The sequence below is a fragment of the Mercenaria mercenaria genome, chromosome 7 (genome assembly GCF_021730395.1).
Source record: "Mercenaria mercenaria strain notata chromosome 7, MADL_Memer_1, whole genome shotgun sequence".
In the NCBI taxonomy this organism is placed as follows: Eukaryota; Metazoa; Mollusca; class Bivalvia; order Venerida; family Veneridae; genus Mercenaria; species Mercenaria mercenaria.
Window position 1 is genome coordinate 44765061 of NC_069367.1, and position 27884 is coordinate 44792944.

At 35.2% G+C, this 27884-nt stretch overlaps 1 protein-coding gene across 1 annotated transcript; it reads left to right on the forward strand.

The window, feature by feature from the left end:
• The first annotated feature begins 1275 nt into the window (after positions 1 to 1275).
• LOC123554247 (BRCA2-interacting transcriptional repressor EMSY-like) lies at positions 1276 to 27884 on the forward strand. Its single transcript, XM_045344240.2, has 22 exons — positions 1276 to 1326; positions 5045 to 5248; positions 5709 to 5783; positions 6273 to 6454; positions 6836 to 6949; positions 7695 to 7915; positions 8614 to 8827; positions 9538 to 9653; positions 10180 to 10303; positions 11914 to 12078; positions 13802 to 13942; positions 14684 to 14808; positions 15228 to 15368; positions 15716 to 15911; positions 16404 to 17105; positions 19005 to 19207; positions 20089 to 20269; positions 20609 to 20774; positions 21662 to 21744; positions 22754 to 22833; positions 23719 to 23883; positions 24362 to 27884. Exons 2-22 carry the CDS (start codon positions 5088 to 5090, stop codon positions 24422 to 24424), a joined length of 3618 nt encoding a protein of 1205 aa, XP_045200175.2. The 5' UTR covers positions 1276 to 1326; positions 5045 to 5087; the 3' UTR covers positions 24425 to 27884.

Sequence of the window (27884 nt, forward strand, 5' to 3'; positions counted from 1 at the left end):
CATTTCAGAAAGTATATCTCTGCAACAAGACCTGATTAGCTTAGAAACCTGGGAGAAGACATGGTCCATGGAGTTCAACCCGGACAAGTGTGAAGTCCTTAGAATTTTTAGAAAGAAAAATCCTGTAGTCTACCCCTACAAACTTCACAACATAGAGTTAAAAACTTGTGAGGCAGCTAAATACTTAGGCATAACCATTTCCAAAGATCTAAACTGGTCCAAACACATTGACAGTATCACTTCCAAAGCAACTTCCACTCTTCGCTTCATACAACGAAATGTCAAAACTGATAATAAAAAGGTCAAAATTGCTGCCTATAACACCTATGTCCGCCCTCAACTTGAGTACTGTTCAAGCGTCTGGCATCCTTGGCAAAAAACCCTCACTAGCAAAGTCGAAAATGTCCAAAGGTCAGCTGCTAGGTACGTCATGTATGACTACAGTTACACCAGTAGTGTTACACAAATGCTGAAAACCTTAGAATGGAATACACTCCAATATAGAAGGTTACACAATTCATTAGTAATGTTTTATAAAATAAGGACCCAGACAGTTGCAGTCGACCAATCTCATCTTATTCCAACTAGAAACCTAAATTACTTAATCCCCATGTCTCACACTCAGTACTTTTCTAACTCCTACTTCCCTAGGACCATCCGACTCTGGAACTCCCTACCAACTCATGTTAAATCTAGCCCCAGTCTCAGTATCTTTAGAGAGAGGCTGGCGGTGGTCAGTATGTAATTCTGTTGCCTCTGTCCCATTTTAACTGTAGCATACTGTCTTTTTTAGCTTTTATTCTTTTAACATTGTAACATATCAGTTCTTTAACAACTGTTTCTCTGACAGCGCCGCCCAGTGATAGTCGGAAATCGACGGTTGGGTGAAAGATGTAGATGTAGATGTAGATGTAAGATGATCCCCACTCTACACTGGCACGTGATCCGGTATTGGTGAATATCGAAAACACCGATGACTTACAAATCAACACTTCTATACTGTAATGAAATCTTTTAAAATATTTTTTTATTCTGTTTTATTAAGGGGATAAAAATGCATAATTGAAGGCCATTTGATGAACAGTTTTTGTGAGATGAAATGAATTATCGCTAAAAAGCTCGTAAGTGATCCATTATTGGCGACCAAACTGTACGGCTGAAGTGTACCTAGGCTAAAGCGATAGATTTACTCTAATAATCAAAAGTTGACTTTTTTCTCTACAGGTTGTAGAATGTACGGTATGATACGGCCTTTTAAAAAACTTTGTGCGCATGCGCATGCATTTGCAAATCCAAGATGGTGGCCAAGTTTGCGAAAATTGAAAAGTATGAGAGTTTTAAGATTATATATGGATAACTAGTTGATGGAATGTTAGAAGTAACCGTTAACTCTAAGCTTCTCAAGTTAAACTTTAGTTATTTATTACATTTTTTCCTTTAACAGCTGTGAATTCATTGCAGTAACAATAATTTATCATCTTCACAAAGGGGCCGCTTCTGAAATTCATGAATCTGACGAAATCCAGGCTAAATAACAGACGATTTTTGTTGTTTTTGCTTGGCAATTGCTTACAAAGTATAAGGGAAAAACTCCAGGCTTTCTTTTTAATGCCTAATAATGTATCCAGTCATCGTATTATTTCACTTCTTTCAAAAAAAATATCTCATCATTGCCATTGGTAGACCTAGATCGTGTTCATGATTTCGATGCAGCATTGTTTTGACGCCGTATTTGTTTTAACCTCATATTGAAATATTAGGAATTTCTGTTTCTGGTGTACTTGCACTTTAGAGGTCCCTACAATTATAGTAGTTTAAAATGTCTTAAAAGTTATAAGCGGTATAATATATACTTTATAATATATAACTTTATATAAATTTATGAATATGTTAGGGGGATGTGCCCCCACACCCTAAATTTCTTTGCGTGCACATGAACTTCAGGGGACCACTAAAGTGCATTCTACCACAGTTTCTTTATTGCCCCTGAATTTTTCACGTCATTGAACCTTTTAAACTTGTCCATAACACAGGCACCATTGCTTCATGAATTCTGACTCCTCTTAATTTTCAGGCTGAAATTTGATGGACTAACAATTCTTAATGGATTTAGATTAAACTGAATATCAGGGCCTCCGTTGCCATTTGCCAATGTCGCCATTTGCGATTAATTTCAGAATTTGGCAATAAATTTTGCCCGTTGGCGAAAATGACTGGCAACAGGTTATTATGATCATAAAGATCAACCTTTGACGGTAATCCAATATTTAGCAATACACGAAGACAATACACCTACGTGTCAATATCAAATTAAATCTCAGGGCATAATTTAAAACTTAGCCGAGTCGCGAGAGTGTTCCTTCATGCAAGAACGATTATCAGTCAAACTGATTTGCCAAATTTCGCCACGCCTACTTATACGAAAGCAGATTAAACAAAATATTAGCTGTGCACTTCGTCTAAAGTGCCATCCATTTTCTTGATGATAAATTTACAAGTTATTTTTAACATCAAGCTGATTTGCCAACGTAATGGTCAATCACAAGAACCGCAAAAATGCAGGAAATAATGATTAGTCAAAGTGCTTGCAAAGAATTGAAAAATGAAAAAACGTGCGCTTGTAAAACTACCGATATTAAATAAATATGCACAATAAAAAAAATTTAGTTGAAAAATCTTTGAGATACGAAAGAACAAAAGCAGTTCTTTTTTGTTCTGCCATGTGCCCAACAAATAGAATTGATACACAAATAGCGTAGATACATAGGACTAATTTTGAAAAGCACCACCCAAGAGCTTCACAAATAAAGACCTACTAATACCTTAAAGGGAAAGGCAACTTTGTTCTAATGTTAATTTTGTCAGCTGGGATTTCTTAAATCATTTAAAGAAGTGAAAGAATTTTAAAAATCGGAGTAGAAATGAGAAAGTTATGAGCATTTGAATATTTGGTCAAATTGGTGGCCATTTTGTTTCCATGGCAACAAAAAACAAAATGGCGGATTTATTAAATTTTTAGATACACATTTGAACTGCATTTACTTATTACTGTAAAAGAATTTCTCTTCTTTTTCCAGCTATAATGAAAGAAATTATCATGTTTAACAGTTTTACACCTTATACTCAAGAAACATATGAAAATTAGTCTTTTAAAAGGTTAATCGCTAAATAAAGTATTTAGCAGTGTGTAAATGACGTCATAAACACATTAAAATGGCTACCTCCATTCAGCTGCCTCCATTATCAGCCATTTTCTTAAATTTCAAACTGCCATATCTTTTTTAATAGTTGTCCGATTTTAAAAATTCTTTTAGCGTTATGAAAGGCTTGATGATGGCTTCCACATAAAATGAACTTATTTTCAGGCTTTCCTTACCCTTTAAGGTGGTATTTTTACTATACATTAATATGTATACAACGAAATAAAAATTTAAATATAATAACGGAACTTTAAGCATTTCAAAAGCTTTTTGAAAAGTCACAAAATGAAATAAAACAACTCTGTTTTGTGATAAATGACATTATATAAATTTTGAAATACAAAGGCAAAAAGTACAGAGCTAAATATTCATGTTTTTAAATCATCTAAGTAGTGAAAAATGCCCACTAAAGGGAGATAAGGCAGAAAAAGAATGTTTGTTTCTGGTATTCAATAACATGCTAAAAAAATTAGGGTAGGTACATGTAGGTCAGTAAAATTTTTGGGGGCGGGAATTTTTTGTTATTATGTGGGACTTTTTGGAAATTATTTTTGTGTCAGAAATGAATACAAATAAAGGGGTAATGCCATTAGAGCAGCAGTAAGTTGACTTCTAACATCTCTGGCCATGTTTAAAGCATAAAACTATTGTTAAAAAGTTGAGGCCATAAAAACATTTAGGGTCGGGCCAAAAATTTAGGGTAGGTTGGGATACCAGAAACAAACAATGGCAAACCCTATAAATGGATAATTTTATAGATTGTGCAATTACTTTTGTTTTGAAAAAGTTCTTGAAAAATGGTTAAAATATTTTAATGAGAAGATTAAGAGTATATTTGATTCAATGTGATATTAGGATGTACTGGTTCAAGAGCAAATTGCATGGTTAAAGTATCAAATAAAATGTAGATAAAAAAATAATGGCTTCTAATTCTGGCACTTCTGGCTATAAAATGGCTCCAAGTTTTTGCAATTGGCTAAAGTAAAGTCACGGGAGGCCCTGGGATATAATTGTCATATATATCATCACTGACATCACATGGCACAAGATTTGTTCCACATAATAACTTGCATTATGATACAGGTTGCATTACTCGGGCAGAAATGTTTCATAAATTATGTCCCTTTTATACTGGAAAATTTTGCTTAATGTTTTCATGCACTTCACTGAATAACTCTGTTGTTACTAAATACATTTGAATCTGACTTAAACTGTTTCCAACATCATCATCAACATTGGGGGTATTAATCACTTGAGTGATAGTTCTAGTTTCCTCATATTATATCTTATATGTCCCTTTTCACATAGGGTTGGCATTAAAGTTGGAACTACTGGGAATTTCCTAACCCGCCTGCTTAGCAGCTAACTCTGTAGGTAGAGCGTCGGTCTACGGATCGCGGTGTCGTGAGTTCGATCCTCAGGCTGGGCGTATGTTTTCCGTGACTATTTGATAAACAGCATTGTGTCTGAAATCATTAGTCCTCCACCTCTGATTCATGTGGGGAAGTTGGCAGTTACTTGTGGAGAACAGGTTTGTACTGGTACAGAATCCAGGAACACTGGTTAGGTTAACTGCCCGCCGTTATATGACTGAAATACTGTTGAAAAACGGCGTTAAACCCAAAACAAACAAACAAACAAAACTGGGAATTTCCGCAATCGCATTTAAATTAGATTAGACTTACTGTAATTGAATGGATGACTGGGGGATCTGCTGTCAGTGTTGAATGATTACATGTTCCAGAAGAAAGAGAATTACAATATTGAAGAGATTGGCTTGGAAAATTCTTACCCGAATTATTATGCATAGACTGTAATGCAGGCTCTTTTACTTTTTATTTCAGCATTTGGTATAAAGAGTAAACAGGTTATTTGCTTATTGCAAGAATGTGGCCCGAATTGCTGGATATGACTCATGAAGAGTCGAAACGGATTCTGCGGCGTGTAGAGTTAGAAGCCTACTCAGCTATTGTATCTGCTTTCCGAGCACAAGGAGACTTGAACAAAGAGAAGAAGAAAATTTTACATGATCTACAACAGTTTCTCAGGTATATTTGCAAGTTTGATCATAGTTATAATGATATATTTGAACAGCTGCCTTTGAATTATAATATACACTTACTGGATGAATTGCTAGTCAGTAGTCAAAACTATACCCTGAAGTTTTGATTGTTGAATGGCTAGCCTTTTAATATTTAAGTATTTCATTACATGACAGGAATGTATTCTCATTATTTTACTTCGTGTTTTACCTAAAGACCAGAAAACTTGTGTGTTGAAATATAGGCTGATCAATAGCACAAGATTATTACTGTTGTATAATGTGACAGGATGTGTAACCAAAAGAATTTGTAAAACATACTTTTTGCTTTGGGACTGTCTATTTTTACTGGAGGTAACTTTTTAGGGGGGGAAAGTCTTTATTAGTTGTGGAAGTGTACATTATACAATATGATATAATGCATTTTGTACTTGACCGTATTTTATAAACATCTGTATTATTTTCAGTATATCAACAGAACGCCACAGAGCTGAAGTAAGGCGGGCAGTGAATGATGAAAAACTTGCAACAATTGCTGACAAGTATGCATAATAAAAACTTCTTTTTCAGTACTTACAAAATGTTTAATGTGGAAGAATTAATGCTGTACGTTCAGAATTAGATAGAAGAAATGAATCATTTACCAAATTCGTTCTCTGGTTTCAAACTACAGTACAGTAGGAACTGTGGCATTACATTTACCTTGAGAGATTTAATTTCGCTCAATCACTGTCTACAAAAGGAAAGTAATGATCTAATGTATGTTTTGTGCTCAAGAATCAAAGCTGCAGATTGGCTCCTGCTATGTTCAAAACTTACAATCTTAAATAACACCAGCACTGGTTTCCTAGTGATTCATGCTGAGAGTGATTCAAATACATTGAAGTTTTTTCATGTTTGACCAGAAATAAATTTGCACAAAGAATTGATATTCTGGTTTTTCAGATACAGAAAAAGTTGTGCTTATTTTAACACTTGATGTAATTACAAATTGTATCAGTCAAAACATTGTTGCATTTATGTAAAATCAGCATGTCACCATCTAACACAACACAAGAATGGCTGATTGAGGGTCGAAGACTAGTTCCCTTGATGCCACGACTGGTTCCACAGACTGCATTCACAGTAACGGCAAATCAGGTGGCTAATATGCAGGCTGAGAAAAATGCTTCATTGCCTAGCCCTTCACAGACTGGTATCAGAGATAATACTGGTATGGACTGTTACTTAGTTTAAACTTTACTTTTATATATATCTTTTAGAACAATTTTTTTACAGTTTATGATAGTACTTTGATTGTAATTTTCTCAATTGATGCAAACTGTTGCGTACCCTAGCAAGCACAGTCCATTGATAAATCTTTTGATGCACATCTACGAAATAGCGAGATGCTTCTAATGAAATCTGTTATTACAGAAGGCTAGCAACTCTGTCGTTCATTATTCTAAGCTTTTTTAACTTGAACATCCTGCAATAACCATTTTCTTGAAGTGACTACTGATTTATCTTAGATGATTGTCTAAAACATGATAAGTACTTTGATTTATTCGACTGATGACTTGATGGGCTGTAATTAACTATTAAACGTTTACAGCTGCGGCAGCATCATCAATGTCTTCCCCACCATCAACACCGTGGACGTCTAGGCCCTCCAGTCCAACATCGAATGTTGTTGTTCTACCCAGTGGAATGTCCATTCATATAAAAGGTTTGTATCAGAAATCTATGACAGACATTAGAATCTGACTAGCATACTTACTGAATAATTTTTCTTTTGTAATTATGAAATATTAAAATAGATTTTATGAGATCTTCTATTTAGAATATCTCCATACCTGCTTTTAGACCCAGCCAAAAGTGCTCTTCAATAGGAGGTGCAAATAACGTAAACAGCAGACAGCATACAAAATGATAATAATTTTCAGATTTTCGGCGATATTTACTTGCTATCAAACTAAGGAAAAAATGTACGAAGCCCTACTATGTTGTATAATATGCACCCCTTTATGAAAATGAAAACATTCGTAAAAACCTGCGTAATATATTCAGGTTTTTACAGTATTTGATGCAGAATTAAAAGACATAATGTACTTGTTTTGCTTTTGAAATCAGTGGCAATTTCTGTTGCACCATTGATGTGATGAATGTGCTTGATAATAAAAGTAAATTATGATCTCTAAGTGACTAAAATATGTAGTACATTTTTTAATGCATATCAGTACACATTGGACAGGTTTCCAATGTGTTTACAGTAAATCTTAAACATATTTGTACAAGTATGCTTGAAGCTCTGACAAAAACTGTTTAGGGCATTCCACAGTTGGTTTGCAGTGTGACTAGCCTACTTGCATGAGCTCTTGATTGTTTATATTTACAAGAGGTCTTATTGTTTTCCTTTACAGGAGCTCTTAATATTGTACATTTACAGAAGTTCTAATTGTTTACATTGATAGGAGGTTTAAATACAGAAGAAGATGAAGATGTTCAGATCCGTAAACGGCGACGCAGCACGTCAACAGAAAATATGTTTTCTCCTTCCGGAACCCCAGTTCCACAAGTTACATATACAACAACCATGAGTAACACACCAGCATTATCACCAAAGAAAATTACCATCAGCAAGAGTCCACAAGCTCAGCCACGGGTGGTCGCCAGTGGAAGCCAGACTCAGAAGGTAGGACTAACACAGTGTTACCCATAGTAAATATTATAAAATCTTGTGTTTTGTGTATGAATCCTTTGAACTTCAAGAATTAGATGATTACATTTGAAACTGAAAGTTAACCTGAATTGACTTAAGGCGATGAAATGTGAGCACCTGAACATAATTTAAAACAACTTAAGTGCATTTTTAAAGTAAAAATTTATGTGCATTTTTAAAGTAAAAATGATTTCTCTCTAAAATTTCCAAAATTTGTGAATGTGGCTTTTAGTTTGAACTTACTGATAAATGAAATTTTTGCAAAGTATGTCTTAAATGTTCAGAAACAGTATTATAAAGAAACAAAATGTATTCTATGCAGGATATTGCAACATGTAATATTGCTTTTGACTTGTATTACTCCGGGTATATTGACAGAGATGAATGTTCATGGTAAGTATTTTAACAAAATAGACCCCAAATATGTCTTAAGGCATTTGTTCTAAAGCCATGTTTGTGTGGTGTTGTTTGCAGAGAACATGTAAATACTGGTAGTAGGCAATACACAAGCTGTGATTGGTTAACATACTGTTGTTGTGTTGCTGCAAAGGTCAATAGCTGTTAATAATGTTGTGAAACTCTGCAAAAAGTAATAGAAACATCAAATCACTAACACTTTTGAATTAAGTTAATTCAGAATTTGATGCTGTTTTCAAACTACATACATACAGGTTATCCTAGTATCAAGTCAGGGACACTCTCCACAAGTAACTGTTGCCCAGAAAACAGCCATGCCAATGGGACGATCTACTGTGTCAACCGGAACATCTACGACAAACCTTCCCAAGTCTGTTATACTGCCTCTGTCTAGTTCCATAGCAACTGGAACCAGTACAGGAAATATATCGGCCACACCCCCATACTTAACAAACACAACATCCACAGGTAAATTATGTATTATGATAAATTCTGCTATGACAGATCATGTTTATTTGTATTAATAAACTGTGAATTATACTGAAATACGGTGAGCAACCTGTAGGACAGAGAAATAGTGCTACCATTTTTTGATCAACTATTTTGCATAAAGACTAAAAATCAATATATATCAGATTTTACATGGATACATTTTGATTAATTTTAAATAGTCTGAATGAATTGCAGGTCACACAAAATAATTTACTGGGGGTCTCCATGGCAGAGTAGTTAAGGTCACTGACTTTAAATCACTTGCCCCTCACCTATGTGGGTTCTAGCCACACTTGGGGTGTTGAATTCTTCATGTGAGGAAGCCATCCAGCTGGCTTACAGAAGATTGGTGGTTCTACCCAGGTGCTCGCCTGTGATGAAATCATGCACTGAGGGTCACATGGGGTTTTCCTTCACCAGCAAAGCTGGAAAGTCTCCATATGACCTATAAATTTGTTGGTGCAACGTTAAACCCAACAAAAACAAAAACAAGTAAAAAAAAGCTTGCTAGGTCATCATGAATTTATTCTTTGGTACATAAATTTCCAAATCTTGAGAGGAAGCTATCAAATAAACTAATGGAAAGTCAGTGGTTCCAACTTCAGTCAAAGCTGGAAAAGTTGCTATATAAACCAACTTGAAACTAAACAAAATTCAATTTTTATTTAGAGATTTCTATGTTTCAGTTATTACTCCACTTACATCCAGTGCTGTAGGAACATCAACTACAGCGTTCCTTACACCCACCATCACTGCTTCTAGACCCAGATTCAAAACTGTACCACGGCAAAAACTGATGCAGGTTTGTACTTTTTTCAATAACTTGATGCGCAATACACTTGGTAGTTGCTCATTAATGCGATGAATATGTGGATAACATAGTGCATTCAGGAGATGTGAATCCTTTTTTAAATGACAATGTGCCAGTATAAATCAGTTATTTAATTTCCTGTTATAATCTGCATATGTTTCTGTTTGTCTATTGTGAAAATATATGTACATAGGCAGAACATAGTTATTGAGTTAAAATTTTGAATCTGTTCCAACACAACTTCTTGCGTGTTCCAAAAAGTATTTGAAGGAAGTTCATTAAACCACTATTATGGCAAGGATTTTGTGGTTGTATTAATTTACAACACCAAATATCAACATACAGGTAAAATTCCCTTTTATTTTATATGTAAAATTTTAAGTCCACAGGTTCATGTCCTGATAAGGTGGACATGTTGGCAGAAAGCAACAAATTTTATGTTCTCAAAATTATTTTAAGCTGTAAGACTAATCTGTAAGAAAGCAATAGTGAGAACATGATTATGTTACATTTTAAGGTGCCATCCCCGAGACCTGGTGTAGTAATACCAATGAGTCCACAGCCAGTGCAGCCATCTCCACAGACTATACAGGGGATCAAACCTGGACCTAAACCTACCATACAGATCAGGCAGGAAGGAGGTTTGTGACAAAATAGACTTCAACTTCATCAGGATTTTAATCATTTTTAACACATGACTGTTGGTTTTTAGCTCAACTATATGAAGTATTGAGAGCTATCCTGCTCGACCCAGCGTCAGCGTCCTTCCACATCCACACTTTGGTTAAAGTTTTGATGCACTTTCTCATTATCTTTGTTATTACTTGATGGATTTGCTTCAAACTTAAAATAGTTGTTCCTTTTCATCACCCACATCATATGGCACAAGGATCATAACTCTTGCGTCAATATTTCTTGAATTATCCCCCCTTTTTACTTAGAATTTCAGGTTAAAGTTTTGGTGCACTTTCACTTTATCTCAGTTATCACTCAAACTTAAAATAGTTGTTCCACATCATATGACACAAGGTGCATAACTCTGGCACCAATTTTTCTTGAATTGTGCCCCCTTGTTACTTAGACTTTTCTGTTATTTTTGATACATTTTCATTGTATCTATGTTATTTCACAAGGGATTTGATTCAAACAAAATAATTGTTCATCATCACTACCTGCATCGTTTTACACAAGGGGCTTCAAACTTAAAATAGTTGTTCTTCATCATCACCCACATCATATGGCTTAAGGGTCATAACTCTGGCACCAATATTTCATGAATTATCCCTCCTTTATACTTAGAATTTCATGTTAATTTGGTGCACTTTCAATAAATATCTGACGTATTACTAAATGGATTTCATTCAAACTTAAAATAGTTGTTCTGCCTTACCACCCATATCATATGACACAAGGTGTATAATTCTGGACCAATTTTTCATGAAATGTACCCCCTTTTTACTTAGAATCTTATGTTAATTTTGATGCATTTTCACTATATCTCAGTTATTAGGAAATGGATTTAACTCAGACTTGTTCAGACTTGAAGTAGTTGTTCCACATCATCACCCACATCATATGGCACAAGGTGCATAACTCTTGCACAAATGTTGTATTAGAATTATACTTACATGGTATTTTGATACACTTTATCTTTACCTCTTATTACTTAATATTTTTGATTCAGACTCGAGCTGTTGTGCAATATCTTCATCCACATACCACTGGAGTCATCAAACACTCCAGTGACATCGGCAGTTTCCTCAGATGTGCCCAGTTCCACTATCCAGCGTCAAAATAGTTGAGCGACTGTCTCCTTTGACAGCTCTTGTTATGTTAATTGATCTGTGTAATGCCATGGTACTGTGAACAAACAGATGGGATAAAGGGATTTAAAATAAATTTTTCGCTGCTACTCCTTCTAAAGCTTTACTTTGAACTATTTACAACAGGAAATCAAAATTAATTGTTTGAGTGTACATATTTAATATAATCTACAAAGTTAAGTAAATATTCTACAATTTGACATTTTATAGAGAAGAACAGGCTACTGTCTGTTAATATCAGTTCAAAGCTGATAACATGCTGGAATGGGTAAGGTTTACTGAAAAGTATGATCGAGTATTTTTGTTCAGTAGAATAATTATGCTTTGTCATTGTAAAAAAAGGTGATATAAATTTGGAGAGATGGTGCTTTGGAAAAAAAGTCAACAAATTTGCAAAAGTCCTAAAACCTAGCTTGTATTGTATTCAGGTATGAAGATTATCACACAAAGTGTGGGGAGTGGTGCCAGTAAGATACTGCCGAAACCCAGTCAAATAACCACTCCCAGTGGTACACCTGTTGTCGTGGTGAGTGCTGGAAGTTCAGCACAATCTTCTGTTGCCATGGTTACCAGGACAGGCTCATCTCTTACAGGTGAGTATTTTAGAAAAAGAAATAGTGCCATTTCATAATGTTGTGATTTATAACGTTTATATGTATGGATAGGTTATCTTAGTGGTACTCATGATGAGACAATGTGTCAACACATGATCTTTGCTTGTCCTTTAAGTTCAAGGTCACTGTTAAAGATTAAGTGAAAATTTATTTCTGCTAAATAACTTGCAATTGCATTGATTCAGAAGGAATTTTTTATCACTACACAGAAATGTTTCCAATGCTTAAACTATTTATCACGCACATAACCCATGTCTATTGAAGGTCAAGCACAAATATGTTTCCGCTCCATAACTTTTGTGTGCATTGATGGATTATCTTAATACTGCACACAAATGTTCCCCATGATGAGACAATGTGTGCTATGTATCTATGCTTGTAGGTTAAGGCCACTATTGAAATTGAAGTACAGACATTTTTTTTTCTTAGCTCCTAAATGCCTTGAAGCATTTTAGTCTTAATACTGTTGCCAGCAACCACAAGGGATGAACACTTTCAAACTTTTAAACCGGTAGGGGACTTCAGTATTGCCACTGCAGTACTCTGCCGCTTATTTACATAGTGTAACATACATTATGAAAACTAATAAATGATATAGGTGTAATACTAAATGGGTTTCAAACAGCTTAATGCCTTATAATGAAACCTGAATGTTGTGGTCATTTGTAGCCAGTTCCTCCTATGGTCACTATTCAAAGATTGGAGAGCTTTCCATTTTTAGCTCGACTATCCTACACGCCCTGGCCTCACACCTTGATTTAGGTTTTGCATGCAAGTACCTATAGCTATCATTTAAAGGTATATAGCTTTGAAACTTTTTTTGTTTTTCTAGGTCAATTACCAACCTCACTGGGTCAAGTCTCATAACTCTGACATGTATTTTTGCCAAATTATGCCCCATTTTGGACTTAGAAACTCCTAGTAAAAGTTGACTTAGAAAATCCTGGTAAAAGGTTTGCATGCAAATTACTATCTCCAAAACTAATGTAGATATTGAATTGAAAACTAACATGTGTCTTTGGGGTTATAAAGTTAGGTGATAGCATCAAGTCCCATAACTTTGACATGTGTTTTGGGCAAATTATGGCCCCTTTTGGACTTAGAAAATCGTGGTTAAAGTTTTGCATGCAAGTTACTGTCTCAAAAACCCGTCCCATAACTCTGACATGTATTTTGCAAAATTATGTCCCGTTTTGAACTTAAAAACTTCAGCAAAACTAATGCAAATACTGGATTGAAACTCTGTAGATATTTTAACATTTATGGTAATATTCCTGCTTCTGGGACAACAATTTGAATAGTCAAGCAAGCATTGGCTGTCTTACAGATAGCTCTTGTTATTTAAACTTCTGGAGTTTGAATATCTTCCATCTTTTAAAAAGAGGGGATATGTTGCTTTGCTAAAAAACATTGGAAGATAACTGCTTTAGAATCTGAAGGTCAACGTTCAATATCACAGTGACCGTGAAGGACTTGTAAGCTTATGGCAGTTGCATTTCATGGGACATTTGCCTGTTATATGTAGATGATCGCCAGCTCTGTGGTTCAGAGATAAGTTTGGTCAAGATCTCAGTGACTTGCAGGGTGAAAATTAAGTATCCAGGTCTGTAAAGTTAATTGATCATCTTATTTGCAGTATCATGCAGACACAATTTTACCTGGTATTTAGAATAATAACTTTAATTAAACATTGATGTTTTAGGTACCTCGGCAGGCACTAAAGTATTGAACATCCAGACTCAAGGTGGTAAAATTATAACAGCACCAAGAGGTTCTAGTGTGGTCACAGTGAATCCTAAAACTCTTCATTTAACAGCTGTCAAAAATGCAGCAGGAATCTCAGGTATGTTGATTGAATTTTCTAAAAAAAATTGATGGATTTTGAAGTTGGTGCATTGAGATAATAGTATGATACTCCTGATTGACTGAAGTCAATTTGGCTGAGGTTGTTTATAGTTCTTATTGACTAAAGTCAACTGGACTGAGGTGGTCTGTGCTCAGTATTGACTGAGGTCAGTTGGGCTGATGTGGTTTGTTGCTCTGGATTGACTGAGGTCAACTTGACTGAGGTTGTCTGTGCTCCTGATTGATTTCAACTGGGCTGAGGTTCTTAATATTTCTGATTGACTGAAGTCAACCGGGCTGATGTTATCTGCCCTCCTAACTGACTGAAGTCTACATGACTATACTCCATATTGACTGAAATCAACTGGGCTGAGGCTGTCTATCTGACATAATGACTGAAGTAATTTGGGCTGAGGTTATGTATCCACCATCTTGACTGGTCAGCGGGCTGAGGTTTTCTGTCCTCCTGAGGTTACCTATCCGCCTTGGATTCATGTGGGCAGATTGTCAGATACATACATAGAACATTTATATGTTACATTTATTTTGTGAAAGAATCCATGAATATTGGTAAGATTATCTTGCTGCTGAGTATAAGTGAAACAATGTAAAAGCGAATCAAGAGACAGGTTTTAAGAATAGTGGGCTGATTTTTAAAAAGGTATTCTACTGAACTGAATTTATTTATTTGGTATATTCTCAAATACAGCAATAGTCTAACAATAAAGTTGTTTTACAGGTGCTAAGCCAAATGTGATAGTAGTCCAGAAGACACAGCCAAGAAGACCTGGGGTACCAATCACACCAGGTACAAGTGCTGGTGGGAAACCTACTACAGCAGTCATCTCTAGCCCATTTGAAAAGGTAAATAATCAACAATATAAAGAAATGGAAAACAAGTACACTTATTTCATACAGTGCACTGAAATAGTCAAGAGGTGTGACCGGAGCTGACTGAAAGTGAAATACCTTTCAAATGAAGGGTCATATATTTTTAATGAGAAATTAAGAGTTACTAAAACAGTTCACAACTGAAAAAAAAAGCAAAATTTTTAGCAAAGACATGATTTTTACTAGAGCTTTTTTTGTAGCCCGACTATTTGAAGAATAGGTATAACTGTTGCATTCACCTCTGGATTGACAGTCTTATGTGTAACTGCTAGACCACACCAACATTAGCAGTCTCTGAGCTGCAGTTAATCAAAATGTAGTATTGGGAAAATATGGAGTAAATCAATGATTTATTTTGTTGATATAAAGGTTTGTTTCATCTTTAATTTCAGGAGTTGGTAAGTTTCCTACAGAAACAAGATCCTACAAAACAGTATGTGGTGACAACAACTACAGCAAACATTGGTAGAGCAGCTGATACACAGAGGAAGGTGATAGTTACTACATCAGGGCATGGAGATTTAGCTAAACAGGTAGCAGTCATGAAGAATTAGCATTTCAGGGAAGAACCTTAAAGCAGTATAAGATCATGAAGATTTAGCCAAAATAATAAAGAATGCTGTATAAATGTGGTATTATGATAAAGATACTTAAATGTTTTAAGTATTTGGTATACCCTTTCTGAAATTCAGCCCCATCCACATATGTATGCAGATATTCACTGATGCTATGATCTTATGGTTCTAAGACTGCTTTTGATGTTTAAGCTTTGACATAGAATATTTGACATAACATTGATTAAAATCTGTTGTTTTTATGTATTTTTTGCGGCTCTATATTTAGATATCAGTATGATAATTATGAATATTTTCACTTACAGATCAGTCAGTCGCTGCAAAAATCAAGATCTGACACTTCTCAACCGTCATCTAATATTTTACAAGACTTAATCCAAGCAGCTGGCATAGTGCCAGATGGTAACCAAGACAACCAGTCAGGGGAAGTCACTCTTAATTTAGACGAGGCACAGTTAGCAGCCTTGACGTCAGCAGCACAAGACAGCACACAGACTAAAGGTAAGGAAATAATCAGAAAAAATTGCTAATTCGTAAAGCTCAAAAGTGTTGCAAGTGTGTCAGTTTTTTGGTTATGATTGAAACTTATTCCCACAGTGTTAAAATTACTTTACTTAAGTCAGATATTTTCTTCAGTAATAATTTATTGAAAAATATTTCATGCAGTTTGGTAAGGAAATACTACTTTTTCTTGAAAGGAAACTTAGAATATACTCCATTTAGAGACTTCCAGCTGATAGGTCAGTTTGAAGCAAAATAGAACCTTTTGCTTTATTTGCTTGGGTTTCAAAATAGTCCTTAAAATAGTTTAATCAGCAATGTTCTGGATGATAAATACTCAAATATGATAAAGGTACTTAAATAAAGACATAAAGACATCAGTTTTATAGAAAGGTTTTCCCCTGGTAAAAATGACTTGTTCGCCAAAATTAAAATCTGACATACTTCAGAACAACTATTCAGATGATGGAGTTTTGAAATCTTGTTTTTCAGTGACAACATCAATGCCGAACAATGAGTGGTTTGAGTATGATGTCACAGATGAACAAGGAAACACTTATACCCATACAGCAGAGTCTGCAGACACTGCAGCAGCTATACAGTCACTGTTAGACATGCAAGCCAATCAGAATGCAGCTAAACCCAAGGTCACAGTTCAAAGGTCATCCAGTGTAGACTTAAGTCAGTTATCAGACCATTTGAATCAGCAGCAGTTTTATACCATAGAGCAAGCTATGAGTATTTTAAACCAGACTGAAAAAGATCAGGCTGCTGCTTATATTCAGTCCGAGGCTCAGAATGTAGGCACTGGCACAGAAGATGGTGGGGATGAAATTCTCACTGCTGTACCGTTAAATGTTTCTGTGCCACAAGAAATTCAGACCACTACCGCAACAGCAGGATCTCAGGGGAAACCCCCAGATGCTGGAGGAGGGGACCTTGATCCCCAGACTGGCATGTTTTATGTTCAAAAGGGTGGCACAATAAGTGGTATAAAGATTGCAGATGGACAGCAAGTTATTGTGAGTGGAGAAGGAGATGCAAAGAAATATGACCTTCTAAGTAGTTCTCTGGCACAGGCTCAGATTGACCTTGACCCTTTCCAGTTTATAGAGGATGGTAACCAGGGTAACAAGACTGTAGAAGGTTCATCTAGTCTTCCAGTGATTCAGGAAGTTGCAAATTCAGAAACAGGTTTGTTTTTCGTTTTTGTGATGTGTTTTATGTTGTATTTTATTTTGTTTATAGAATTATGTTGTATATGACTCTGTTCATCAAATGGTTCATATGACCTGCATAGAACTAAACTTTTAAAAAGTTACAGAAAAAGCATCATTATTACTCTTTCACCTTTTTAAGACCTAACCTTTACACTGCTAAATTTCAATAATGGACTGGTTAACCATTCAGTTTGGGTCATACCACTTATTATTCAAGAGGATGTTCCTTGAAAATTTACTGACTGAATAGCGAACGGTGCATACCATGATCAGACTGCACGGACATGCAGGCTGATCTTAGTCTGCACTAGTCGCAAAGACAGAATCATTTGCCGACAGCAGGCTAAAGGTTAAGAAGCTCTTCCTTTTCCTGAATGAAACAATAGTTATTATGGCAGTTATGTTCATTTCAACTATGACAGCGCAGCTGAAATTGCCCTAGTGACCCCCCTGAATATATGATCTTTTAACCATTTTCCAGACATGCGTTCAAATGCCCTGTCATATGACCTTTTTGTAATTTCTTAAAGAATGTCTCTACTGTATTTTTTCCTCTTCCTGATATTGCCAGTTTTTCAGTGATTAGAATTTGAAATTTGACTTGGAACATTGCCAAATATTTGTAAGATTTATTATTGCATTAACATGATTTTTGAAGCATTTTTTTTATCTGCAAATTTGCATTGAAACAAAGGTGTATGAAAACCTGTTCAAACAAAAAAATGAGCCGTGCCATGGGAAAACCAACATAGTGGGTATGCGACCAGCATGGATCCAGACCAGCCTGCGCATCCGCGCAGTCTGGTCAGGATCCATGCTGTTCGCTAATAGTTTCTCCAATTCCAATAGGCTTTAAAAGCGAACAGCATGGAGCCTGACCAGACTGCGCGGATGCGCAGGCTGGTCTGGATCCATGCTGGTCGCAAAGCCACTATGTTGGTTTTCCCATGGCACGGCTCAAATCATGAAAATAGAAGACGAAAGAAGCCCTTAGTTTTCAGTTCTGGAAGTTTGGATTTAAATTTAAGTTAAAATGAAAAAGAAATATAGCTAACTTGTAAGAACTGAAGTCATGTAACAGTGTTTTGTGTTTTCATATTTGCATTTTTATCTCGACTATTCGAAGAATAGGGGAGCTGTCCTACTCACTCAGGTGTCGGCATTAGCGTGAGCGTCACACGAATGTTAAAGTTTGCGTACCACCCCAAATATTTTCAAAGTCCATTGAGATATTGCTTTCATATTTTGCATACTTGTTTACCATCATGACCCCAGTCTGTAAACAGGAGCAGACAACTCTATCAAGCATTTTGACTGAATTATGGCCCCTTTTGGACTTAGAATATGCTTATTGTAATGTTAAAGTTTGCGTACCACCCCAAATTTTTCAAAGTCCATTGAGATATTGCTTTCATATTTTGCATACTTATTTACCATCATAACCCCAGTCTGTAAACAGGAGCAGACAACTCTTATCAAGCATTTTAACTGAATTATGGCCCCTTTTGGACTTAGAATATGCTTATTGTAATGTTAAATTTTGCATACCACCCCAAATATTTTCTAAGTCCATTGAGATATTGCTTTTATATTTTGCATACTTGTTAACCATCATGACCCCAGTCTGTAAAAAGGAGGAGGCAACTATGTCAAGCATTTTGACTGAATTATGGCCCCTTTTCGACTTAGAATATGCTTACTGTAATGTTAAAGTTTTACTCATAGATTATATTATACTATCAAGCACTGAGAATAGTCGAGCACGCTGTCCACTGACAGCTCTTATTGCTTGAAACTGTATGTTGCTAACAGTAAACTGAATAACTTACTGTTGTGAAACCTCAGATTAATGATAAACATGTTTATATTTCAGTTTCATCTGAAGACAGTGCAGGAAGCTCCTTGCTGGGTTCCTCATCTGACTCCGTACTCATACAGAAGGTAGTTGGTACAGCACCCATCACAACATCCACACCCGCCATCCGAATACAGCCTAGCTCATTTATTCCTTTACAAGACGTCATCAGATCATCAGCAGTGAAAACATCAACCATTAACATAACATCAGCTAAACCAGTATGAATCTTGCTTTGTCTAGCAAATTATTCCAAACAACTGAACATTTCTATCATCCCCAATAGGAAGAAATTTGAATAACCAATAATGTTTTTTTCAAAAGCAGTTACTAGTTGTAATCAAGAAAACAGATATATCCAAAGTCTTTCATAACCTTTATTGAAAAACTGTTCTTGAGGAGACACTGTTTTTTTGATCTGGTTGTCTTGTGTTTCCAGATGTCTGTACATCACAAAATTGTATCTGCTCTGTATCTGTTTACACATTTGCAAAACTTTGAAATTACCTGGCTTAAATGTTTGCCACATATGATATTCAGACAACAGTTTAACATGTCAGGTCAAGGTTGCAGGATGAGGTCAAAGGTCAATATGCAGTATTTTGTTTCTGCTCTGTAACTTTTTTTTCTGTTTTGTGTAATTGAAATAACCTGGCACGTGCTTTCTGTAGTGAGAAGGCAAATTTCAGTAATGTTTGTGCAAGGTCAAGGTTGTACATTGAGATCAAAGGTCATGCCTGCCTCTTTTACTAGTGGAAGGGTTTTCAAAATATTTTGGCACAAGTTCTTCCTCATTGAGATAATAGACAGAACAGTACCATAAGTCATGTTGGCTGAGGGCCAACACTTTCTTTGTGCTGTGTCCAGAATACCCGCTTCCATATAAATGAAGTACCAAGTGGAGACATAGAAATCTCTAGTCTATACCTGAATTTGTTAGAAGTCAAGAAACATAGCTTCACCACCATCATATCCCTAAAAACCTGTATACCCTACATTATTCTATAAAGCTAAAAAATTCTAAAAATGTGTAATTTCTCGTTGACTATATTGGTGCATATTCCCCTGCTTGAAGATGTACAATTTTCTTTACATTATATAGGCAGTTGCTGCAAGTTCTAGTGCCAGTATACATGTGACGGTAGAGCCGAGTGGTTTAGATACATCTTACATGAAGATGGAAGACTTCACAAGTCAACAACTGTCTGACAAGGCTGACTTTGTTAGTGATGTTGGTATTGGACATATGGAGGAGATCGCAACGGAAGAAACTGTACCAGTTGGTAGGTTGAAATTTCATATATGTACTTGGTCCTATATTTTGGACATTGAGTATCAGAGGGAAAATAAAGAAAGTCTACAGTAATGGTGAAATTGTCTAGTTGGGTTTTGGTGAACTATATTTGTTTATTGTGAAATTTTTCCTGATTTCCAAAGATTTTGAGATTACAGTGATCCAAGTATTAAAATGAACAAAACAAATTTCTCATTTATTTTATTTCTGATATTTGAAAATGAAGAAGTCATTACCACCAAAGTATGTTGACAAGAACCTGGATGGAGTCTTTTTGAAAGCACAGTATTCATGAGCAATTTAGTATAAGTGAAACTGTTTGTTTTAGCTGGATCGTCGGGGATCAGTGAGACACAGATAGAGGGATTCCAGTCATTAGATTCTCAAGTATTACCTGGCAGAAGAAAAAGAAAAGTTTTATCGGGTGAGGAGATAGCCGGCTCGCCCCCTGCTGGAAGTGGTGCCCCAGGGGGATGGGTGAGGGCTGCTTTAGGGTAAGTTATTCCTTGATTTGAGAATATTTGAAATACAGTCGACATCGTACTTGCGACCACCTCTATTAAGCGATTTTTGTATTAAACAACTGGTCAAAATCCCTCCCAAAGGTTTTCAGTACATAAATTCATTCCATTAAACGACTATTTTATTAAACAACTAGCGACCACATTAATGTTGTCCCGACAGGTAAAATATTTGACAAAAGTATATATTAAGCGACCGGGTACCAAAATTCTACCGGGCATTTCTTCATCTGTGTGCACGTGACTGAATGCAATTAACCTTTGTATCAGTCAAACTGACAAACAATCTAGCCATAATTCTCATGGTTTGTGGACTTGGAAAAGTGTTCACGATGTTAAAACAGATTTTTTAAACCATACATGTATGTTCATAATAAATACAGTTACATTAACAGTTGAAAAATAACTTTTCTTTTCATCTGACTGAAATTCATTAAGAGACCATTCCATTAAGAGACCACTTCTTAGCAGTCCCTTGGGTGGTCTTTTAATACCGGTACAATGTCAACTGTATGTAACATTTTCTTACTACATGTGGTCACAATTCTGTGCTATTAACATTGAGTTCTGCAAATGTATATTACATATTTAATGTCTTAGAAAGAAAATTTACATATCAATCAAAACTGTTGTGTTTAGAAAACCTGGACAATTGTCTAGAAAACGTGCACAGTTGTCTTTGATTTGAATAAGTTTCATCAGTTGAAACTTTCATCAGGATGTTCAGGTTTAGAACAGTTCTTGTGTAGTTGGTTAATGCAAGAATTCGAGTTTTGGTCTCAGGTAAATATTGTAAAGCTTAAATACTGTTTGAAAATGATGTGACATTCTGTACAAACATTTATCAATGGTATTTTCAGAGTATTGAATAAAGTATCAAAGTATCGAGGTGTGAACAGGGACAAGAATGATTTAAATGCTGCTACATGGTTCACTCAGCCAGGTTAGTTTGCTTGTTATACAGTAAAACCTCTGCAAACAACACCTTCGCAGACCAGATACTTCTGTACTAAGATTTCACTTTCAGCAAGTTGTGAATTTACCTCTCGAGACCAGCGGCGTCTCATAGAAATTAATTTCAATCTTCCTAGTGGTGTTGCTCTAAACAGGTTGCATTGTACTGTAAAGACTTGTATCCAGCAAAATAAGTCATCTGTCTGCACCATTGTAATATTTTAGCAACATACCGGTACTTGTTAAAAAAGAATAAAAAAAATAAAGCAAATTTGATGAGAGAAAGAGTCTACTTCATGCCAATGTTTGGGACATGGATCCTTGAATTACAAATCTTGAGGAAGAAATAAAAAAAAATTTGGTCGAAATTAACATATAAGGAAATTCAGAAAAAATAGTCCTGTATGAATATTTATGTTTCCACATTATATAATGTAGCAACTGAATGATCATGTTAGAAAAAGGATCTATACTGTATGTTATGTAATGGCTTTAGTTATGTCTCCCACCACACAGTGGTGTGGGAGACATATTGATTTACTCCAGTCTGTGTGTCTGTCTGTCACAAAGCTTGTCCGCACTCTAAGTCGAACATTTCTCATCCGATCTTCACCAAACTTCAACAAAATGTGTCTGCCAAAAAGTGCTCGGCCAAGTTCGATAACTAGCCAAATCGGCCTAGGCACTTCGGAATTATGGCCCTTGAATTACCAAAATCACTCGGATTTCTTGCGTAGTTTTACCTCCAAACCGACCCCTATACTACTAGTAGTACAGGGGTCTTTTTGGTGTCAAGTAAGCGCATGCACATGTGGATTCAGTGAACAGTATATAAAGACTGACTTATTATTTAGATTATTAGGCAGTTGTGGGAGACATGCGCTTTTCTCAAAAGCATCTCTAGTTTATTACCATTTATTGATGCTGAATATCAGATATTGAATTGAATTGTCAGTAGGATTAAATATAATATACATTACTTCATACATATTTTGCAGTTGATCCAGCAGATGCCCCGGACTACTACACCATCGTAGAAAATCCCATGGACTTTGGAACCATCAAGAGAAAATTAGAGGTAAGTTTATTGTGCAGATCAATTTAGTGTTAACGTTTTATTGATTAAATTGTGTTGACTTTTGTGTTCAATTTTGACATAAGATAGGGCTGTACTAAGATTTTTTTCCAGATTTTAATTTAGGTAATGGTTTATAAACAGACAAAAATATGGTGCTATTCCTTTACACTGCTTATAGAAGAAATTATTGGGGTGGGTTGATTACATAGTTTTTTAGTATGACTAAAGAATTGGTAGAGCTGTTGCACTTGCCAGTGCCTTAGCTTTGACATCACAGGTTAAGTTTTGCATGTAACCAGGTATCTGGGTATCCACACATGGGCATTGGAACTTGACACCTGTTCACTGTCATAATATGACATGCACAGTTCCCACAACCCTGTTATACTCTTTCTCAAAGTTATGCCCTTTTTTCAACTCTGAATTTTTTTTTGTGTAATCTGTTATCACATTGAGCATTAAGACTGAAAATTGTTGCCACTTTTGTACTTGTTAATGTCTGATTTTCACTTTAACTTTTTAAGTGACAAGGTATTTGAATAGTCGAGTGTTGCTGTCCGTTTACAGCTGTTGATATCAAATGAGTTGGGTTTCTTACTTTGACAGGATGTCATGATAGTAAGATATAAAAATCACCAGAATTAGTTGATAAATGCATTTCACATGTAATATTGTGAAACATATTATTTTTGTTGGCATAAATTTTATCGGTATCGGCTAGAGATACAAGTTCATAGACTTCACATTTTGAAGAAGGGTTATAACACTAAACAGCCTTGTTATACTTTAACTAGGATTTAATTTTATGGATTGTCTCAGCCATAGAATAAATTTCAAAGGAAATTAATCATGAGACCGTAAATTATTGTATTTAATGTGTTTCAGACATGCAAGTACCTAGAGTTTGAAGATTACCATAGTGATATGATGTTAGTGAAAGATAACTGTTACCTGTACAACCCAGAGCAAAGTCTTGTTAGAAAGGACTGTGATGAGGTCTTCCAGTTTTACTTGTCAGAGTACGAAAAACTCATGGAAAAATGGCAAAAAGTAAGTTACTGGTTTGAGGCTGAATAGAGTTGAAATCAGTATACACTCATTATTGATGTGATACACTGTGGATATTATGTGTATATGTACTGTAGTATGTAAAATAATATTTATGCTGTTTATGTAAACTTTTTGAGGTATTGCGACATGAAAGCAAAAGGACCAGTTTGGTTTTTTGTAGCAATTGTTGACTGTATGTGTGATTCAAGATCTACACCGAAATAACTGTTTTCTAGTTAAAAGTTAAAGATGTAATCATTAAATTTAATTACGGTATGTCTTGAAAATGAAGCAACCAAAACAATATTTTGCATCATCTTTTACATATTTTGATGGTCACCATTCAAAGAAGTGAATTATTCAGGGGGAAACAAATGAAATTTTACATATAATAAAACAAAATTTGAGAATATTGGAAATTTTTTGTACCCTTTGTAAAAACTTTGATTTATTAACATCACAATTTTTGCTATTTCAGACTCATATAGGTTCTCCTATCTCTAAGAAACCTCGCACTGACAGAAGCCCCATCAGATCTTGAACTTACCTAGAACAGTACAGACCAACCAATAGTGCTTACACCTTTCATCCAGAGTTTGGTGACCAGTCTTAGAATACTGCTGTGTCATTGGTCAGTTTTTACGATTGTGCTTCACGAACAGCCAATCAGGGACTGAAGATTTTAGGCAGGTCTCTTGACATGGTACTGAGGACTGTGATCTCAGAAGTAGAGGAATGACATACGAAAAACAGGATCGTTCTTAAGTGTTTTATGAAAGTATTTAAACACATATTGTTCTTAATGTATGTTTTGAGAAGCCTGTAGTTCTGTTAGTATAGTTACCTCTTATTGAAGAGGTCAAGCAACAGACTGACCTTTTACCTTATCTGAACTATGTTCAGGGTGAGCTATTCAGATGGTTGATCTGGCAACCATGGTCCTTTGTTAAAATTTTTCCTTTAATGTCTCCTAAAACTAATGGTCAGAATTACGCTTATTTAAGGGCAATTTGGCATAGACCTCTTTCAGATTCATTCAGATTATTATGCTTAGCCCCTTTAAAGGGCCAGAAGAGCTAAAAATAGATAAAAACCTTTTAACCACTTGTTCTCCTGAACCACTTGACGGAAATCACCAGACTTTTTTATTAGCATCCTTGCTTGTACCACTTTCCATTTCATTTAAATGGTTCTGTTTGTTAGCGCTAAAAATAGAAAAATCTTTTAAATATCTTTTCATGAAATACTCAGTAGGTCTTCGCTGAACTTATTATTTGATGGAGTCCTGGACAATTCTGAATTTCAGAAAGTGTTTCCGTTTGACTGTAGGTAGAGGTTGCCAGAGTTGAGAAGTTTTTATCTTATCATGAACTTTATGGAACAGACTATTACAAGTTTAATATAATGTTTACCTGTTTGTAGGTCATCACAGCAAAAATAGAAAAAAGTTTAAAATAGCTTTTAGTAGTCTGCTTAATGGTGGGGCGCCAAACTGTTCATAGGTCAAGGTCGTCCTTGGGTGAGTGACTTAGGTCCAGTTGGGCCACTTATACAAATTCTAAAGATGTAGAATTCCTCTGATTGTACCATGAGAATTTTAAAGTATGAACAATAGAATAACTATGTATAAGATAGTACCTATAAAGAGAAATCTTCAGTATTAAGAAATTGAAAGGGAAAGAGGTAACATTGTGACTTACCATGATTTCTTTTAACCCTTACCCTGCTTAATTTCTATAATGAACTTGTCCATCTTTCAATTTGGACAGTACCATTGACTGTTAAAAGGGGTGCTAACCAAAAAGATACTGACTGGATGGAGAACAGTGCAGATCATGATCAGACTGCATAGATGTGCAGACTGATCATGATTTACACTGGTCGCAAAGGCAGAACCAATCATTTCCAGCATGATAAGGGTTAATAGTGTGGATTTCTCTTCATAGCCGCTATCTGACTTGGTGTTTTACATACTTTTTCTGTGCACTTTTAAGAAGCCTCATAATTAAGTGCATGTTGTAAGTTTTACAAGAATAATCTATATTGAAAATATTTGGAAATGTTAGGCCTGTGATTATTTTAAAATTCCATGAGAACCTAAAATTGTTGAAAAATTTCATCTGTTTCAAAGAACAAAATTTTCTATTTTCTGTTAAATACCTGTAAACTTCATAAAAGTTGTTATTCTATATGACAACAACAACAGCTGTTACTTCATAATGATTGTCATTATTCCATATTTAAAGATCATGTATAAAGGCAAAAGATCAAATCTGTTTGAGTCTATTTTAAGATACTTACTGTATACATGTACTTTCTGTCCTGTATGTTTTTATTGAATGTTGCCAAATTGTGTTCAGCTATTAAAAATAGCAAGTGGTTTTATTTTTTGATAATGTATGTTATTTTACTGTATCCAGTATCATACAAATGTTACCATGATTGTATTACTAAACACATTTTAGTGTTAATGTTTCCTAAGTGTGCCCATTTCATAAATTATCTCCCTTTAATAAGTTTAAAGAGACATGCTGGCAGATTTCAGTAATTCAAATTCTAATTTGAAAAAGTGTTTTGATACATCTAATAGTATGATAGATATGGAAAATGCAGTGTTTGAAGATATGCTAAATGCTATTCAAGGTAATGTAAGAATAATATAGAGGTAGAAGTCTCATACTTGTAGGTGAATGTGAAGTAAATCATTTGCTTCAATATGTGAATAAGTTGCAGTGTTTCTGGAGATGTGTGTAACTGTTACAAGGAAATCTAGGTCTACAAGTACCCAACAACGTCTAGACATACCTGCACATGTCTACATACACAGCTACATACATGTACCTGTACACATCCATTGGTACTTATGTCTAGTCCGCCCACTTAGTTCAATAGGGAGACTGCAGATCTATGGATCGCAGGGTATTGAGTTCAATCCTCAGCCAAGGCAAATGCTCTTTTTGATGATTTGACATTGTGTCTGAAATCATTCATCCTCCACCTCTGACTCATGTGGGGAAGTTAGCAGTTACTTGTGGAGAACAGATTTGTACTGGTACAGAATCCAGGAGCACTGGCTAGGTTAACTGCCAACTGTTATATAATTTAAATACTGTAGAAAAAATGGTGTTTAACCCAAAACAAACAAACATATATGTCTACATGCACACATACCCTTACATGGCTACACGTAATCACACACAGTTACACATACCCGTACATATCTACACAGACACATATATGTACTTGCACATGTCTACACTTACCCATACATGTCTACATATATCTGCAAACATCTACACCTACCTGTACAAGTATGAATTCACAGCCTCCCTGGTAAGCTCTAGGTTGCATTGAAAGTTAGAAACCCAGTAGAACTCCACATATTTCAATGTGCTTATCATGACTGTTGTGAAGTGAAAAATAAATGAGTCACTTTTTAATGCTATGGCATCAGTGTTTGAAGATACAATGTGGTTGATTATTTAAGTAGGATTTTAAATTGAATATGTCTGTTTTTGAGTCTTTTTAATGGTTGTTACTGAAATTTTTAATGATAAATTCTTAGACCTTGTTACATATACAGTACGCCTTTGTGCTGTCATTTCTCATTTTAACAGATATGTATATGGGCCACATCATGTCAAATGATACCAAGTGATGTTTAGGTTAAGATTAATATGGATTTTAATTCTCAGTGTTATAAATTTGCAGGGAGCTCTGACCTGTACTGGTTCAAGTTTACAAAAATTATGCACAAAATACAACTACATATATGTTGAAATGAAAAAAAAAAAACAACAAACAATTGTCCTATATCTTTTTGAATATTTTGATCAGATGATACAGTCCACTAGTTGATATTTTCATTACATCAGTTCGAAAATTCTCCTCTGGGTACCATTTTGTTGTGATGTTGCCCAAATACAGAATCATGATTATAAAATTGTATATATTTTCGCGTATATGATTAGTATCATTAAATTTTGCATGTTTAAACATAA

Bases quoted from the DNA above. Each gene is read 5' to 3' on its own strand.
- LOC123554247 (XM_045344240.2), top strand. From the start codon at position 5,088: ATGTGGCCCGAATTGCTGGATATGACTCATGAAGAGTCGAAACGGATT. The intron at 17,106-19,004 runs GTTTGTTTTTCG...TTTATATTTCAG, and splicing joins AGTTGCAAATTCAGAAACAG to TTTCATCTGAAGACAGTGCA. The intron at 20,270-20,608 runs GTAGGTTGAAAT...TGTTTGTTTTAG, and splicing joins GGAAGAAACTGTACCAGTTG to CTGGATCGTCGGGGATCAGT.